The sequence below is a fragment of the Limanda limanda genome, chromosome 21 (genome assembly GCF_963576545.1).
Source record: "Limanda limanda chromosome 21, fLimLim1.1, whole genome shotgun sequence".
Lineage (NCBI taxonomy): Eukaryota > Metazoa > Chordata > Actinopteri > Pleuronectiformes > Pleuronectidae > Limanda > Limanda limanda.
In genome coordinates, this window is record NC_083656.1 from 7,995,820 (window position 1) to 8,015,677 (window position 19,858).

At 45.1% G+C, this 19,858-nt stretch overlaps 1 protein-coding gene across 1 annotated transcript in view; it reads right to left on the reverse strand.

Annotated features, from left to right (window-relative positions):
* tcf7l2 (transcription factor 7 like 2) overlaps positions 1–18,492 on the reverse strand; it is an 89,946-nt gene extending 71,454 nt beyond the window's left edge. The window contains 3 exon segments of the mRNA XM_061095333.1: positions 17,239–17,363; positions 17,520–17,586; positions 17,794–18,492. Of these exon segments, the coding sequence (XP_060951316.1) occupies positions 17,239–17,363; positions 17,520–17,586; positions 17,794–17,982 (381 nt within the window). The 5' untranslated portion in view covers positions 17,983–18,492.
* Between the last annotated feature and the right edge of the window lie 1,366 nt (positions 18,493–19,858).

Sequence of the window (19,858 nt, forward strand, 5' to 3'; positions counted from 1 at the left end):
AAGCGTTCAGTATTCCAATATGGGAGATAACCGAAATCTCAGATTATGTCATTGGAATCGGCTTAACACATGTTTTGAGATTTTGAGATCCAAATATGACATGCCTTTTCCTGTTCTGTACGATAATTTCTTGTTACACATTGGCTCATATCTCTGCGTTGAGCTAAAACCGGCCAATAGTGTCACCCATGTCCGTGTATCAGCTCTGTAAACATCTCACTCTCCCAAAACCAAAGAGCACGGATTTAAAAGCCTCATGTCATCAGAGGGTGAAATTCGAGGCTGCTCTGTTGATTTAGAGGAACCACAAAATGTAAATGAGCTTCAACCAAGAAAAAGCGCTATAATGTCAGAACCAGAAAAAAAAGAAAGCCATATCACATGCTCATCCTCAAGGGTTCTGTCATACTCACTTTCCCCAGCATGGCCCTTTCGTTCGTGTTTACCAATATTTAAAAGCAGAAAAAGCATGTGAATTCCTAAATGTCCACCATAACTAGTGCTAGAGGCCAGAAGTTCTAATGTGGAGAGAAGACGGGGCCAGATTTCAGCGAAGTTTGGACAAAGACAAAACAAGAGTGGCAGCGGTGGGGTCTTATTTCGGTTGTGATCACGACCGGCGGATACTAAAGCCCGGCTTGGGGCAGACTGGTCCCGATGGATAACTAATGAGAACAGAGAAAAATCTATCTGGGAATTGACCATGATACCATCGACGGGAGATAAATAGCTACCACAGATTGTGTTGGGTGGGTTGTACAAGGAGAAAGAAATAAGAGAAAATATAAAAGACAGACAAGGCAATGGTGTGAGGAAGGAATAAGAAGCGAGTGAGAAGTGGAGAAAGGACCGAGCAGGAGATAGACGGGAGGAAAATAGATTCACAATGATGACACGTAAGTGCAAAGGGCGATTAAGGATTTACTTTCAAAAGGACTCCCATTGATCTTTTTTGATAGACCTGCAATAAATCAAACTGGATTGACTCGCATGAGAACCAAGCCTAATCCTTTAGTCAGATCCAGAAGAACTCCAACCAAACCAGCTGTTAATTTAGGCTTTACAAGATAAAGCGGGAGAAATCCAACCTGATGTACCCTAGGGCAGAGGCTTACATCATCTCTGTAAAGCAATCAACTTATTGCCAGTTTGGAGAGGTAATCAGAGCACATACTGAGAGAGGAGAGGCAGCGCAGGGAGGGATTTCTGGGTGGAGAGAGGGAGGTGGAAACAAGGCTGAAGAGGTTAAAGGGAGAGCAGATGAATACGAATGTAAGAAACAGAAAATGATACTTAAGAACATTTCAAAAGTGGACTGATTTAAAAAAGAATAAAAATGTATTTCTTTCCGCCATGCTGGGTGGATACACGGGCCTTGTGACTGAAACAATGAAACGTAACGGTGAAACAAAAAAACATGTTTACACACACTACATTCCCAATTATCTCCAGGGGGGCAAAGATGAAACGGTGAGGAGCTAGCTCGCTGCAAACAGTAGCTCCCTGGACTGACAGCAGGGAGTGGAAGGCAGGCTTCATCCCCAGCCCTCTTCCTCCTCCTCACCACCCTGTAATTTCCCTGGAGGCCGGCCCAGGCCTCGTCCCCATCCCCAGTGGCCGGTGCCACCTCAGCCGGGTCCTGCCAGCCGGGCTGTGGCTGCGACATAGCACAACCATAGTGATTAAAATGGTTATTTTTGTTTTTGGGGGGAGACAAGAAGGATTTCTTTTCCAAGCTCCGGACGGAAGTATTATAAGACACCATCCTGCCCACACTGATGTATTTTTCAGTTGCATACTCTGGATTTGTGTTCGCGTTTGTACTGTATGTCAGAGTTCTGTTGGTTTCTCTTCTTGATCAGGAGTGTGGGACCACAACAGAGGATGCGGAAGATAAAGCCTGAAAAATTACACAACCACCCCCACTGACACAAAAACTCATTAGCTCACCGTCTCCCCTGTCTTTAAGACCTTGTTTACAACGCCAAACAACCAGATCAGGACCGAAATCCAATCACGGAGCTTTGCAGGGCTCCTCACCGCGGCCTCGCAGGAGAGCTGAGGAGAAGCAGGCCTTGTAGTCTCTGGACACTGTCCAAGAGAAACCAAACCTCAGGAGTCCAAACAAAACCACACATAAAATCGGAGTTAAAACAGCAGCCCTCCATTCAGCCCGTCGTGACCCCACCGGCTCAAACACACGCGTGCTCCCATTGGCCACAGCGTCTCCCATCCTCTCCTGGTTCCACTGTGTGCACACAGGGATCACTCAGACTTCAGCTGGGCTCCTCTCATATCACCAAATTGACTGAGGCTTGGCGACTTGGGCTTTGACACGGGTTCGTTGGTGTGAGATACAAACACACACACACACACACACAGTACACATCCATGTAAAGGAGACTGCCACTTAAGCTCAACTCACACCAGCCTGTGCTATCTTTAGTAGCTGGGGTAAACTGTGTAAACCGCACAACAACTCTCCCCCGTCCCAGCCAGCCTCCCCTCCTCAAATAAGACGGCCTGGCTCTTTAGCGGAGGCTGCCCACTGGCACCTCCCTCCACGGCCGCAAGGTCACATGTTTAATTACACAGAATGTAGTAATCTCACTAGACAGATGGCAAGCAGGACGCTTCTCAATTACTTTAAGCCCAATTGAATCATTATTGATGTTATTTGCTAAATTATGCCACAGAGAGAAAAAAACACCACAGAAGCTGGATTTGTGCTACAAGTGTGTGTGTGTGGGTTGGATGATGGAGGTTACAGGGTCGGGGCACTGTTAGGACAGACGCAGATGTGCCGCTTGCCAAGCGACTGTGACAGAGATCAAAAAGGCGTGAAGAACACAAGCGCATGACTGTGTTAGCTTTTGGAAAAAATGGGAAGTTTAATACCACAGTGATCAATGCCAGAAAAAACAGACCCTTATTTTTCTCAAACCCCAAACTGGTACAGAACATTGGCCTATGTGGAAACAGTCGGCTCCCGGCAGCCCAGTTGAGGAAACCGCATGACAAGGCCAATTTAAAACGTGAAGAAAGTGTCTGTCTCTTAAAAGTGAGCCAGGGAAGGGAAAAAAATAAAAGTTTGGTTTTTGCGGAGTTATTTCTCTTTTTAGGACAACCAGTTTGGGAGCATCCCATGAGCTTGACTTCTCCCCTGAAAAAACCTGAACGGCAAGTGTGAGCAGGCTCGTCTGTTGTTGCCTCACTCATCATTTCTCAGCCCCCCCCTCCCCCTGCCAATGGCTTCTGTGAACAATTAGAGGTCGACTTTCCCAGAGTCTCAAGACCACAGCATCTCAATCTCTGGCCGGGGAGCTCCAGCAGTCGAGCTTGCCAGCAGAGGAACACGATTCTCCTCAAATTCAGGACTGAGCTTCTGCTATTTATTCACCATTGGCTGTTGGTGAGGTATCTTCTCTCTCGGCCTGTTTATGATTTAACACAACCGCAGAGCTCAATAACAGCAAAATAACTGTGCTGCCTGGCCTCATTAATATCAAATGAATTGAGTGAGATCACTTCTAAATGTGGGTCTAACAATAATGTTAACTCAATTGCCATAATTTGGAACTTGGACATAGCATTAAAACCATAATGCTTTGGTTTGCATGACTATAAATGACTTGGGCCTATGTCGTATTAAACTTAAACTTAATTTCCCATGCCAGGACCGTGCTATGTTTACTTCTAAATTTACCAAAGCACAAGAGAGGGATGATTAACACGTTGGTTAAAATGCTTCATTAACTTTACAACTAAGCCACGGACTATGAAACTATACGTAGTGGTAGTGAAAAACATTTGTCACACCAGTTACCATAATAAGCCCGGCAGCTCACCACTAACTGGGAACAGTTGTGCAAGGGGAGGCACGTCTACTGATGTAAAACGATCTGTGGGAGCATATAGAAAACTTCCATTTATTTTTTCTTCTCCCGTCGGGGTGAGGAATTTGACTGGCCTATAGACGGCAGGCAGCAGTTGTTCTCCCATGAGGGTGGGCAAGCATCTGGGAAGAAGTGAGCAGGCGGATCAGGGGATGATGACGGGATCTGCATATGTACAGTTTGGGATTTTCAGATTGCAGGACTCAAAAGTGATCCCAAAGGCTAGAGTAGAAAGTGAGAAGAGTGGGTCCATGGAAGTTCCCCAGAAGGCTCAGAGGACTTACAGTAATGGCTCCCAGGCACATCTACAGCCCCACTACCCTGGGAGACCGGGGGAGGTTTCCTGTTCATCCTTCCAGTTGTGGCATTGCTCAGCTCGTGAGAGAAGCTGCTCTGCTGCTTAATGCCTCAATGTTCTCTAAATCAACTTCTGAAGTCAAATGAAACCGCAACAAGGCAAATATGAATCTGGTAATTAAACACTGAGGGAGGATCAAACCCATAACTGAATTAAATCCTTAGAAAACATTTAATTAAAAAAATTAATTAATAAAAAAAAAAAATCTTTGTAATACTCTGCAACAGTGAACACTACAGTGAACTTGTGGTTGCTAGCGTTCACTGGTACTGATGTCATTGTAGTATGTGTGCATATCTGTTGCCCAGCTCCCCAAATTCAAAACACTTTCCAGATTAAAACTAAATTCCATGTTCATCACACTAAATCATAAGTCAAAGTTCATTTCAGAGCATCATGTAGCCCTATGGAAGTGCATAGACAGGAGCACAGAATGTATGGTATTCCAAGTGGTTAAAGAAGGTGCATGCCACAGGCGCATATAGCATGTCTGTGCCTTATGCCAGAGGCCTGCCTACTTTCCCTCAAGCAGTGAATTCAAGCTGATGCCATGTCCCTCAGGCCCACACTGGACTTGACCGTGTGCCTTGCACTCTTCCCCCAGCTGCTATATGGCAGGAATGGGCGGCGGAGCTGGCACCTGTCTTTGACAAGCCTCGGCATTCACACTGACTCTGGTTTCCTGAGGGCGGCTGCCTGCCAGTCAGGTGACAAATGCTAACACACACACCGTCTCTGACACAGACTGTAAACATGCGTGCAACACTGGCAATCCACATCTACTGAACCGAGAGGCACTCAAGTATGATCCCGACCACTTTCAAAGAACCGGCATCATAGTGAGAGAGGTCTTAGCCTCTCATGTCTCTCTGTCTGATAGCAAACCCTGCCCTGATTTAGGCTGTGGCTTGGGGCTGTAAACCAAAGCTTCCCACAACGCCTCTCACCAGCCTGGCTGTGCTCTAACCACTGGTTTTGCATACCGCTCAGCTTGTGTAACCGTTGAGTGGTTTTTTTGCTACAGCGAAACAATGGCTGTGTAACAGACTAAGCAGAGTGAGGCCATCTAATGTCAGTGCCTTTCAAGAGAAGATAAACACAGAATATAAAAAAAAAATTACTTGGAGCATCAAGCAAGCAAGCAAGGAGCTTTTATAAAAAACAAACCAACAGCAACATAGGTGAGACTGCTAGCGGCTGGGATACGATTTCCCAGGTGAGCCTGAGTCATTCTGCTTAATACCTTCAACCGTCAGTCACTGGCAAACACTACTTTATTACTCAATTTAAAACTTCAGTTCATAGTTCATAAAGAGAATTGAAGACAAACAGGGTCAGAGTAACTTGTAATGATTAATCAACATTAACAATCACCCTATTGCTCCTATGCATTATGTTGCACTCATTTCTAATTACATTATAACATAGAAATTACGATGTTTGTAACAACAAATTAAAACACTTCTTGACAGATTGAAACCAGAACCAGAAATTAGGCTACGGATCTTTTCTTGTACAACATATAATTACTATGACCGGTATCAGCGTGGCCACGACTGCTGCTTAAAAAAGGCATTTGTTTAACTGGCAGGATGTGGAGGTGCCGACAGGAACCGGATCGAGCTCAGTGCGGCAAAACATGCTGGTGCCCAGCGGACCACAGCCACATTCTCCCCACATCATTTGCAAAGCAATCCCACTTCCCTCCCACTCAGCGCATCTTTTTGTCATTTCCACATCCAGGCTCCATTTGTTTTGTCCACTGAGACAGCAAAGGGGGGGGGGGGGGGGAGGAAGAGTGACGAAAAACTTAAGTAAGCGCCCATTGGTCTCAAGGAGACTGCATTGCAACCATAGAGCATCTTCACATGTGGTCCCTCAACTCCCCCCCCCCAAAAAAAATACACACCCACATCTACCCAACCCATTGAGCCAACACACCCACCTCCCCCCCCGCGCCTGACTAATGTGCCCTGACACTCGTACATCACCCGTAAATTGGCCAAATGAATTAACCACGGCCCCTGCTTAGCTTTACGGGCTCTAAATGGATTTTCTCCTCTCCAGGTCTGCCCAATAATTGCATTTATCCATCTTGTTGAAGCCAGGTTTACACACTCCCGATGATCATGCCAATCCCCGGATGCATTTTCCGCTCTGGTGGCAAGAGTGTGAGAGATTTGTCATCGACTCATAACAGGTAATTCAAACAACAATTAGCTTGACGACTCTGCCGTACGTCAATGTCTGGCTGCTGGTTGGAAGGGACCTTGGTTAGAGCAATGAGGTGCCTTCTATCGCTTCATATGTCCCTATCTCTCCTGCCCTTCCCTCAGTGTGATAAATTGAGCCTTGTTACACTTTTTATCTCTCATCCAAGCCTCCAGGTTAAAGCAGCAAACACCCACAGTAGGGTGGAAAGTAGAAGCTACGAGTCCTCATTGTTCACACACGCTTTCAGACAGAGAGCAGACGCCCGGTGAAGGCAGAGCCGTGAACGTCGGCATCAGTGGGGGTCATCTCCACACTTGTGAATGTTTGAACAGAAGTGCATTAGACACTGGGGGGGCCCAAAGGACAATTCAGCTAAGTAAACATGCAGCAACTTCCTTCCCTCCGCTCCTCCAGGCCCTGCACTGAGACAAGCCACTGTTTAAACAGCACACACAGCATTCCTGTGCCGGGGCCTCAGCCAGCTGCTGCATCCTCACTGCAGGCCGGCCCACCCGCCCGCCGGAGCAGAGACAGATACAGGCCTTACAACAGCAAGGGTCATCCACTACAGACAAAGGGCTTTTATAGACATGCAAAACTGGACTCATCGCCTCGAAAGGCTCCTCACCCTTCACTCTGGCTACTGAAATGCTGACAGCCAGAGTTTACAATGACCTGCCCACGGAAGGAAGATTAGCCGAACTGATCACGTCGCTGAGAGATCCACTCTGGAACCACCTGTTGGGATGTAGCTGGAAGTTTATCTTTATTGATATTTGAAATATGTTAAGTGTGGTGGTCAATAAAGATACAAGAGGCAGTAAAGAGGAGATAAAGAGCCTCCAGGTTCCAAAGGGCACAATGACGTGCATCACATGTCACAAAGGCCAACCCAGCTTAGTGATGCCAGTCGGTTATCTCAACTTTCATTATGACTGAACAGGTTTCAGACACACAGTACCCGACATTAACCTTTCGCTTACATGCAAAGAGGTGGTAAATGAAAGTGACCACCTCAGGATTATGTTTCTAAGTCTCAGCATGAGTGTTTCACACATGCCATCACCTCAGCAGTTATACTCCTGTAAAAAAGATGTTATGGGAGTTACAGGCGAGCGGTTCCTTACTCGTTTACCCACCAAAGACAAACGTTGGTATTTTGTGGTGTTAATATTGGACTTTGACTCAAACAGCTTCCAAACCAAATATGAAATTCAATCTCTCACTCCGACAGTTTTGAAAAGAGCCTCCCACAGCGGAACCTGCTGGAATAAAACCATTCTGGGTCAAGACCCGTCATTATTAAAAAAACCAGGATGTAGAACAATCGCCCTGTGAGCTTTCCTGCGCCAAAGTATGTGAACGCTAAGTGCAGAAACATCAGCAGGACTGATCCACATTTAATATTTAACACAGCGATCTACTAAACCAGCTGTCGTTCAGGACAAGTTTTATTATAGGAAAACTGCAACAGTCATTGCTTCGTCTCGGTGTCGATGCCTCAGCGGTGGACACCATCAGCCAACGACAGTGAACCGCAGGTCGTTATGTCAATCAAGCAGTCGTTTCAGGGTGACTAGATTTCATTGTTTTCCGCCTCGACAGTGCCACATTCTCTCTTGCCATTCTATCTGTTTGTCTGCCAGTTCATTTGGTTTCTCTGTCTGTCCGTCAGCTCGTACCCCCCCGGCTTAATGGTAAAGGCCACTCATCGCACTCCGGGACAGTTGTCCAAACAAGACACTCCATTCACTCTGACCCCTCGAGGGAGGGAGGCAATTGACGGTTCACTCAGTGCTGTGAGTCAATTTGTTCACTTTTGGAATTGACCCCGAACACTGCTGACACACCGGCCTCTCACTGGGGTGGAATGAATACGTAATGCTGGGGACGTGGTGGAGGGTGTGGGAGGTATGTGTTGTAAGTTGAACACACGCTTAAACAATGTTCAGACATGTGTTTTGAGTTTTCAGGCCAACGCAACATGAGTGCAGTTAAAAATACAAAGATCCATTCCAGGGGTAAAAAGGAGGAATGCTATTATTATTTTTTTGTCTGTGTTTGTTTGTTAGTCTGTCGGTTAGTTTGCAGGATTACACAAAAACTACTGGACGGATTAACACAGAACTTGGTGGAAGGAAGCGGTTTGGGTCAGCGCAGAAACTCATTATATTTAGCTGCAGATCCAGATCATAGGGTGGATCCAGGACTTGGTGAAGCAGGGCAGAATTTCAATTGATTTCTCATGAGATAAATTCATGGATCTTGATGGAGAAAAATCCAGCATGCTTAGAGGACTGATATTAATGAGGGTGTAAAATTTGGTGCAGATCCAAATAAAAATCTCAGTCTGTTCAGCCTTGGCAGAGGTAAACGCTCTTCTAGAACCCTTCTAATTTAAAAAGTATACAGTCCGTAGAACAGAATTTAATTGTTATCTTTTTTAATTTACACAACCAATCATATCCCCAAACACTTGTGCACCCCATGCAGTATTACCTGCACAATAGTAGGCAGCTCTGTGCTCATGCGCCAGGCTCAGCCCATGTGTGGATGTGACAAGCTGTTCACATGAAATGTTATCTCGTGCTGTACACAAGTTGACAGCTGTCTCTTTACAAAAGGCGCATTATTACTGTGTGTAAATAGGTTTCTAACAGCTGGTTAAAGAGCTAAAACAGGAATTTACTCTTAATCTGTTTTCCACTGGAATTGGTTCATCAGCGAGAGGGGAAAAAAAGAAGAATCTAACCCAGCTCCACGCCGCAAGTCAGGGTAAAGGGGTTACATTTTATTAGCCTTGTGCATTTCTGAGTAATCTCGCCAACATTTCTTTTTCCGCCAAATCCGACCGTAATCCGCAGATTAGTAGATGAATTTATTTCTGCTCGCGCTCTTAAAACCTCCCTCACCTTTTTGCAGGCGGGTATGAATCCAGCACCTTTAACGACAAACAAGCAGACGATCACCTCATTAGTGGACTCGCTCCGCTTCCCATACACACAATCACGCACACTCCTTGGAGATTATCCTGCTACAATTAAAAGTTTAATTAGTAGATTAAAAATACACGGACTGGAGTTTTATCACCTTAAACTCCTCCATTATGTGTTTAGCACACACAAAGTGCCTCCGTCCCATCTGAGCCATTTTGAACAGATTATCTGAATACAGATTTTCCCTTGACTACATTAAGACTGGAGAAACGGACCGAGTAAACACAACAAGGCTGCTGAATAACAACTTCTGCATAATGGGCTGTATGTAGCTGCACACATTCTGATGCTGCATATAGAGTTTGACATAATTTATGTTTAATATCCGGCAATAAGAATCACAATGTTGCAGAGCATCACAGACTACACGTGAGAAGAGATATCTCCTTTTCATCTTATGTTCAAAAATGTATTTCTCTTAGGAAAAAGCAGGAGGGGAAATTATTTTAAAAACATTTTAGGACGATTGAGATTCTTCTTCTTCTTCTGTGGTGCGTCCCAGAGCATTCTACCACATCCATAAAGAGGCTGGTGTACCACAGGTGTTCACTGCACACTGGCACGGCTAGTCATTATCTAGCTCGACATGATCATTAAGAGCTGTGACTGCAGTGTGGCACCTCCTTCCTGCATGCGCACATACACACAAGCTCGGGAAAAAGACTCCAATGGAGACTCAAGCCCTTCCTATCGGTCGTTGTAGGAAAAAAAAAAAAAGGGTGGGGGGGCTTAGAGGAGAATCTTTCTCAACGAAAAGCATGTCAGCGCCGGTGCACTTTGACCCTTCCCGAAACACACTCCACAATCCAAACAGAAGGCCGGCACCGCGAGAATTCCTCCAGCCTCACAGCGGCCCTCTCACCCAGAGCTTTTTAAGGCAAATTTTTTTTTTTTCATAACGACGAGGGTGGGAAGCACTGAGAGCAACGTGGAGGACTGGATGAAGAGGGGAAGAAGGGGGGGTGGGAGGTGGGTCAGAAGCAGAAGCCACATACATGAACATATGCGTGCTCGTCAAGCGTGGCTGGAAACAGCAAAACGTGCCTGCTTGAAATCTGTGTCCCTCTCTGCTGCTGTCCTGCTTTCTTTTTAAACGGGAAGATAAATGTGAAGCCTAGGGGCGCCATTGTTTGGACATCTAACCAGGAACTGTCGCTGCTCTCATTGCCCTGGCATTAACAGCAATTATGCGCTCTATTCAGAAGGCTTTTGTGCGTCCGACCCCCGGCTCCCTCCGTCCCCCTCCACTCACTCACTCTCTCACACACACTGAGTCCTAACACACGTTTCCCGCTTTTCTCTGCCCCCTCCCACCCCCGTCATTTCCCTCCCACTCAGCTACTGGTGAACTCATTTGGCTACTGGAGCACTCCGGTCCCATTATGAATGAAGTTACAGAAATATGCACATTCAAGGCAAGGAAACGAGGAGGAAGGGGGGAAAAAAGTTAAACTCACATACCAGAAGTGTTTCTGGGATATTACCTGAGCTCTGTTTGTCCAGCTCACTTCTTCACATAATTTATTTTCCTCAATCAAAAATGAACTTTTATATTTTTTAATTAAATGCACATTTACAGGACAACATATTTGTGAAATTATTCAAAACTCAATAAATGCACAATAGTTTTTAGTTGCTTTTATAAAAATATGGATTCTAAGCAATCATATCTTGGAACGAGCTAATCCTAACCATAGCCTTCATATCTAAACAGATGCGATCAATAGTCATTTTAACCTTATCTTCTCAGCAGGCGCAGCACAGCAACACTGCCAAGAAAATCCCAAATCTCCAGCAACCACTTAGAATTATCACCATTTTCAGTAAATCTTTATTTGAAACGGTTCAATGAGAGTTCACGGTATTGGCTGCAAAGTGAGAGGAAGCTTCGCGTTGGACCAACCAACGCTGTCAACATGTGTATTTGGCACCGGGGGCCACTTAACAAGCAGGGATGAATGGGTCAGTTAAACAAGGCCCCTTAAATTTTGGAGTATATTCAAGTGACAGTTTGGAGAAAGGCAGACTTTTTTACTTTAGAGCAAGAAAATGCTTCAAAAAAACCATAAGGTATAATCTGTTTCTGTGCATTCGCTGCTTTTGAAATTAAAAGTGAACTTGCCAACAATTCTGGTGGCTTTACAATGTGCTGTCTACCATGGAAAAAAAAACATAGCAAATAAAAATAAAGCAATGCACTCTGTATGCTGACAAATTTAACTGTTGGCTACATGCACGTACACACACACAATAATTTAATTTCCATGTTTCAGGGAGCCCCAAGCCCTGTGGGCCAGGAGCAGAGCTGGAGCCTATATTTAACAGATGACAAAAGTTGCATTCCAGATGTACAGTACTATCTTTGTGTTGAGCTCTATAGAAATGCATGGGAGAAAGACGGAGAGAGAGAGAGAGAGAGGGAGGCGGGAGCTGGGGGGGGGTGTCTGGGAGAGGAGGGGGTTACACTGAGGGCTGGGAGGTTGGGAGGTTGGGGGGGGGCACCAGTGCACAGCTGCTAAACTAATGCCTTTTTTTTTTTTCTTTGCTCAGACACAGAAAAGCAGAGTGCGGTGGCTCACTGACAGAAACAGGGAGGGAGACAGGAGGCAACAGTGGACGGACCCAGTCGGAGAATAATGTACTTAAATAAAAAAATCCAGGGCTGTGCAGTGACTTAATGAGTAACAGGCATAATCTGTCACATTGAAGTCCAAATTAGGCATCAGATTAGCCGTTATTACATTAAAAAACACAATGAATGCAATGATTTAATTAAAAAATGTGTTCCAACTCTGAACCAGCTGAACGTCAGCTACACCCAAACGCAGCTCGCAGCTCGCAGCGCCACCAGGGAACCACGACTCCCTTTGCACCAGTTAGAAATCTGATTAGGAACACACCCACAAACTGACTGGATTTTTCTTCTTCTTCTCCTTCTCCCCTCTGTAGCAGAGTGACAGATCGACGGGCGCGTCTCTAAGCTCTCGCCCGGCTCAGCCTGCCAACATCATCAGCATCAGACAATTAAGACCCACAAACTAAGCGAGAGAAAAAAAAACACATCTCCTTCGTAAATATTTACTGCACAAATCTTTTCCATTTATTCGCCAGGCACTAACAAAACCTTACTGTACTCCTGCTCCCTTCTCTCTCCCTCTCTCTCTCTCTCCCAGTCCCCCTCCACTACACCAGCCCCCCCCCCCCCCACCCCCCTCTCCCTACATCTGCGATTCATTGACTTTACAATTTACCACATGTCGAGATGGGAGAGGTCGAGCCTCCATCTGAATCACGGCACAAATATGCAAGTGATTTATTGTTTTAAAAACCCGGGGCCGATTTAGTGCAACTCCACTTTTCCTGAGCATTACTCCTATTGGCAGACCATGAACAATTACAGTTCGTACTAATTAAGCTCCGAGAATGTGCTGCGCACCGCTAATGTTTAGCAGGCCTCAATTTTAGTTTAATGGTGCCAAACTTTGCTTTCCAGCCCCCCTCCCCACCTCACCCCCACCCCCAGCTTAACTCCTCAAATCCAAAGCAGATTGTACTTTTTATGACTGTTTATTGAGTCGAAGAAAAGAAAAGAAAAAAAAAAAAATAAGGACCGTTTCTTTCCCCTTCTCCTAGCATAGGATGAGAGAAACAGCAGAGAGAGAGAGAGAGAGAGGAGCACAAAAAGGAGTAGTGGGAGGGAGAGAGAGAGAGAGAACGCAAGAGCCGCTTCCGCCATACTTTGTAAACAAAAGTGATTTGCAAGACAAAAGGAGCGCAACCTTCCGACTAAATTCAGAGTCCATTTTGCGGCTGGAGCCACAGAATGCAGCCGCGTCGTGCCACCAAACCCCCCGCGGACACCAATTAGGCCCCATTAACATGTAAAGCCAATTTGATAAGGTGTGGGCCCTATCCCCATAAATCCGTATTAAACTATCTTTCCTCTTGTCACAGCCAAACATCCATTTACAGCAGCCGAACACACATAATCCATATGATATACCATTGTTATGCTTATGCTGCTGCCACGTTTCGGGAAAGATACTGTCTGTCTGTGTCAATTACAACAGATAAGGCCACAGCGATGTGTGCGTGTGCACGTGAGCACAAAGGAGCTAGTGTTGCATTCACTTCTGCATGTTCATTATAGTAATCTGACCAGAAAATCCCCCCATTATTTCTTCCCTGACATAAAAAAAGGGGAAGGAGTCTGAATGAAAGTGGATTTATTTTGGGGTTGTTGTGTTTTTTTGTTGCGAAGGTGAATCTGCGGCAACACGAGCACGACAACGTGTCTGAAACAATGGAGGAAGAAGAGGAGAAACGCTATTGTTTCAACTACACAAAGCCTTTCCACCCTCTTCCAGGGGAATCGCCACAGGTTCTGAGAGCATCTTTTTTCACTCTAAACACAGCGGTGGACGCCCGGTGTTGTGCTTTCGCCCACCCCCACCGCACACACACACACACACACACACACACACACACTTTTCCTGTTCTTTTTTAAACTACTCGTAATTATAGGTCGAAACTCAAAACCTCCGCCAAAAGTCTCCAGGCCTGGAGAATTATGGGGCCAGGGGTGGCGTCAAATATCTTAACATTCATAAGTCCGAGAGGCAGTAAATAAAGCCAGTGGATTTACGGCCCTACAGCCCCGATGCAGGAGAGCTGGCCGCCCAGATCCCGTCCGCCCTCCCTCAGCCTCCGCGTCTCCAGACCTGTTGAGGTGTGATGTTAGCCCACAGCACCGGAGTTAACCCATCGCCTTTTTTCACAAGCCCCGTGTTAGCGTCGGCAGGAAACAAAAGGCAGACAGAGAGAGAGAGAGGAAGGGAGGCTGGGAGAGAGAGCAAAGGGAACAGAGGGGGGAAAAGTGAAAGGAGACAGAAAAACTGGGGTGAACTGGCCAGGGCCACTTCTCCAATTCAACCTCCACCCGGTGATCCAGCAGGCCTTTGTGTGTGGGGGTGGAGGAGGAGGGAGACGGCAGGGAGAAGGAGGAGAGGAGACGGAGGCAGGAAGGCTTTTAGAGCCCGGGCACTGCGTCATGTCAAATTGCTAAATGATACTAAATTGTGAGCCTCCTTGGACGTAGGTGGTAGGAAAAACAAATTCTTACAGGTTATTGCTCCCAAAGGTTCAACAAATTATAGTAACTGCCACATGCTGGAATTTTTTCTTTCCCCCTCAAGTCATGCAAAAAACAGAAATTACAGAAACAAGGTAATATGTGCAAACAGAGCAGGATGACTAACACTAAATCACAATCCATCACAATTTTTCAAGATAAATACGGAATAATTTTGCCACTAAATCTAAATTTAAAAATCATTAATAATAAATTGAAAAATACACAGAGTTAAAAAGGCCCTAAATCCATATCCGGAAAATAATATCACAGCATCATCCCGGGCAAGAGGAGCAGGAGGAGAGAGAAATGGAGGGAAAAGCAGCGAGAATCAAAGCCTTTCATGGCAAGACAGAGAAAGTCTCATTCCAATAATACTAGCAGTCATATTCAGTGCCTCTCATGACATGTTAGGGAGCAAGACAGCTAATCAATGTCCAGGTGAATTATTTATGCCAGCTTTAAGTCTAATACATTTATATTACAGCGACCGCCGACTTCAAAGCTCTAATGGCTGGACACACAGGGCGCTGCAGACAGTGGGGGCCGAGGCTGTACAGTAGGACCACCACTGCAAACTGAAAAACCATGTTCATCTCCAGTCGCTGCGCAGGTACATCCGAGAATCAAGCTGCAGTCGTGTCTAATGAAAGTCACCAGTGGCTTTTTGATATTTCTAATGAGAGGAAACGTGGCATTTTAAAAAGGCAACCATACAAATAATATTTTTTTTTTTTAAATCAGGGAACGTGCATTTAAAAAAATAAAAATAAAAGATCCTTCCGTTTGGTCTGAAAATAGAATTTCAGGGGTGGAATTAAGAGAGCAAAGGTCAGCAGCGTCTCGCCGCAGCATCCTCCGGCCACACCACACAATTTACTGCTGTTTCTAAATGCTGCATAAGCACAATGAAGGTACAGGACACAGCGCTGTGACAGTCACAAAGAAATAATCCACAACCCTCCGCCACTGACACAAGGAACTGCTTCATTTTCAAATCATGCGTGTGTGTGTGTGTGTGTGTGTTTGTGTCAAGTGATGATGAGCGACTAATTCCACAATACCAGCCCCGGCAGCGTTAACAAGGCTGAGTAAGGAGGAAAGAATGGCAAAATGTTCTCATGTGGGCATATGCCTGGGAATGATAGTAAAATCTTTTTTTAAACTATAAAACACACACTCGCCAACACACACACACACACACGTAGGGAGAATTGTGTAAGCAGCCAAAATAATTTCAAGTGAAACCCCGGGTGATCGTGTTGATCTCAGAAGCAGAAAGCACAAAAGAAGGCATTATGTGTCAGATGTGCATTTATTTTTCAAGGTGTGCACATCGCACCGGGAAAAAAAAAATGGAGGTAACAAATATCAGTTTCGTTAGGCAGAACTGAGGTGGAGGTGGTGGTGGTGGTGGTGGTGGTGGTGGTGGTGGTGGAGGTGGTCATATTTCCTAATGCCTGGTCTTTGCCTTAACCTTGTAAAATGAGATGACAGGTCCTAAAGCGCAGACTTGTAATTGCAACCGTTTAAAATAGGGGGGCAGAAAGACACCCATGGTTTGGGAGAAGAAAAAAAAAAAAATTATGCTGCTTAAGGATTGCAATTGCCCGGTGGGACCAGTGAGGTGCTGAGCAAACGAGTAAGTGAGCATAATTATAGCACGGCTGATTGTGTCTAAATAAATAACATGAATTTATTTATAACCATGGGTTTGCATGGCTTTATTTATATTTTTTTAAAAAGGCAATAATGCACATGCAGAGTGTCCCTTCAATAAATTGCACTCCCTAAAATAAAAAACATATACATAAATAAAAAGAAAATATTTAGAATAATTTAATTGTTTTTTTTTGTGGGAGGGGGAAGAACACCCGTCAAATTTTTAATGCATGCGCCACTTTTCCCCCTAATGTCTTTACACGTTTTGACACATGCAAATCACTTTGAAAAGCACATCTGCATATTGATTTCATTTGTGTGGATTTTACATTGCTCCACTGTGCTGTACGGGGAGCCGCTGGTGTGCAGGTCCGGGTGCTGGGTGCAGTTTGTGTTAGAAAAAAGGGCATTTTTGATGAGGCTGTGCAAACACCAGCCAGCTGCATTATTCAGGGAGGGGTGGGGGGGCAATGGGGTGGTGGGGGGGGCCTTAAAAAACATGCACTTGTGGGCTGGAACCCAGCAGAGCCTGCACAACAATAAAGCAACTGCTACTAATAATAATTATTCTAAATTATAAGAACAACAAGAATAACTTTGTTGTGCATTTAATTTAAAAAGTGGTACAATTTAAATCATTTCAGTAAAAAAATAATAATAATAATAATAACACTGTCACGTGCACATGACCTGCCATAAATCCATTATGTCCTTTTTTCATTGCATTGACTCCTAGCCCTGTTAGCATGCTAGCTGCTGCACATGACACACACACACAGACACACACACACACACATGCACAACATGGCACATTAACACACGTCATGGGGCAGCTGCAAAACTTGCCTCTGCATTATTATTATGATTTACTGATCGCCTGCACTTCTGGGTGACAACACGGCATGAGTGTGTGTGTGTGTGTGTGGAGTGTGTGTGTGTGTGTGTGCACATAACAAGTTGTTAAATGAAAATGCAACTTACTGTGCGTGCTGTTGGAGAAAGTGATCCATTGGGGAGGTATGGGCTGGAGAGGTCTGGGATCATTATAAACGGGTAGCCCGGGTACGGTGGGCTCTTGAACAGCCCTCCATCTTGCCTTTTCGCAGCTAACATGGCGGGGGGGGGTGGTGGTGGAGGGTGGTGGAGAGAGTTGAAGAAGAGGAAGAAGAAGGGAGAAAAAGGGAGAAAAAGTTGTTTAATAAAGGTGAGCACTGCCTTGGGCTGGGGGGGGGGGTGGTAGAGTCACAGGAACACACACTCACCCTCCTCTAAACTTTCTCTCGTTTTGTCCCTGAAAGTTTCGGAGCGAGGCGGAGGCCGTCGTTCCGCCTTCAGGATGCAATGAGACACAGGGAGTGCGTTAACAACATGGACACACAAACTGCAGCAGCGTGTAGTCAACACAACACCAGGCCTCCTCTTTATTAAAATAAACTTTTAACTTTACACGAACTCCGGGGGTTCGAGTCCGGAGCACACACTGCACCGCCGCCGGAGTCTCCTCTCTCTCTCTCTCTCTCTCTCTCCGGAACTTACCTCCGAGTCCGACGAGCTGTTCTGGTTCGTCTCCGACTCGTTCACCAGCGACGACTTGACATCTGCTAAATCCCTTTCTGCCGACGCGTTGTCCAGGATCTTGTCCTCCTGCTCGCCTTCGTCTTTGAACGCGATCATCTCATCGTTAGCGCCGAGGTCGTCCCCCCCACCGCCGTTCAGCTGCGGCATGTTTCCCCGGGCGAGACACTCTCTGTCTCCCGTCTCTCCTTCAGCCCCCGGGTCGGTTGGTTATTTGTTTCTTTTTTTTTGTAGCAAAAAACGCGAGCAGCTTCAAAACGGACACAAAAAGGGACACAAAGTTTCTAACAAAAAAAAAAAGAAGAAAAAGAAGAAGAAGGGAGAGAGGGGAGAGAGAGAACCCCCTCTTGGTGGATCGAGAAAAGTCCGAGTTTTTAAGTTGCTGTTTTTCTTGTCTCTTTCTTGTTTTTCTTTAAAGAGAGGGGGGGTCTGCAACTGGCGTTTTCCAAAAAAGCTCTGGCGGGGTTTGTCGTTGTTGTATAAAAAGTCAAAAAAGGAAAAAAAGGGGGGATGTTGGCAGGGAAAAGGAAGCCGGAGAAGGAGGCGAGCCGCTCGGATTGAGTGAGTTGAAGTTGGTCGGAGTGGTTTCCAGTTCAAAGGCGGCGCTGATTGACAGATAGAGAGGGATGGAAATAGAGAGAGTCTGGATTCAGGATTATTGACAGGGAGAAACACACAAGAAACTAATGAGATTCAAACAGGGAGGGACTTGAAGTGACGTTTTCATAACTAGGAGGGAAAAAAGAAGGGGAGAGAGAGCTAGAGAGAGAGAGAGGGAGGGAGGGAGGAGGAGGAAGAGGGAGGGAGGGAGAGAGAGAGAGACTGGAGGAAGACGAGCTGCGGTGGAAAAGCGACGCGAGGAAGAAGAAGAAGAAGAGGAGGAAAAAGGCAGTGTTTTCTCAGCAGGACAGTGATGGTGAAATAGGAGGAAGATAGGAGTTGCTTGCAAATGTGCATGAAACGCGCACATGGGCGGTCTCCCAGTAAAGAGGAGGAAGAGAGAGAGAGGGAGGGAGGGAGGGAGGGAGGGAGAGAGAGAGAGGAAAAGAAAGAGAGGAAAAGAGGGTACTTCCTCTGGCTGTTTGACTCCACAGCCACACACATTCAATTCATATAATATCTTACATTTCACCTTTATTTTTATTCCACACATTTGCTTTAACCTATATTAATCCTGATGACTAACTAAATACCAGAGGCCTGTTCTTCTTTTCTTTTATTTATTTATCACCTTCACTGATTTTTTTTTAGATCTATTTTTTCCTTTTTATTAGATAATGTTTCCTCAGATCTATTTTATTTTTTTGTTTTTTTTATTATTTTGGGATGGAGTGTGTTATTGTATCCTGCTTTCTTGACAGGTGTGTTGTCCTCTGGGAGGAACCTGGATTCCACAGACACACACACACACACACACACACACACACACACACAGACACACACTCTTCTCCCTCAGCAGCAGCACTGGACACAAATAACTCGTACTGCACATTTGGACGCCACAATTCTCTGTCTTGCTTTATAATATATATATATATATATATATAAAATCAACCTTTTACAGAAGACATAAAAAGATAATTTGCTCTGTGTTGCTGTTAATAGAAAAAAATATATATAATTTAACCACATGCAATTATAATGTGTCAACAAAACCATATTCTGCTAGGTTTTAAGTCAATGAAATATATAGGATTTTGTGTTCCATATATTTAACAATTAAGAATTTAAACAACATATCAAATGAAAATATATTTTTTTAATATTTGATAATGACCTCTTTATAAAAACATATTTTAGAATTTAACTCAATTTAATTATTTTTTTTAAATGGACATTGTCTGTGTGCCCTGCTGAACAAGGGGTTCGTGCACGTGTGTGTGTGTGTGTGTGTGTGTGTGTTTGTGTGTGTGTGTGCGTGCGTTTGTTGCCCGTGCACGTGGGTGATGAGCTCAGCACCGGTGGATTCTGTAACCTTATCTCATCAGCTCAGGGGGGAAATGCATTTCCCATTATATGTGATGGA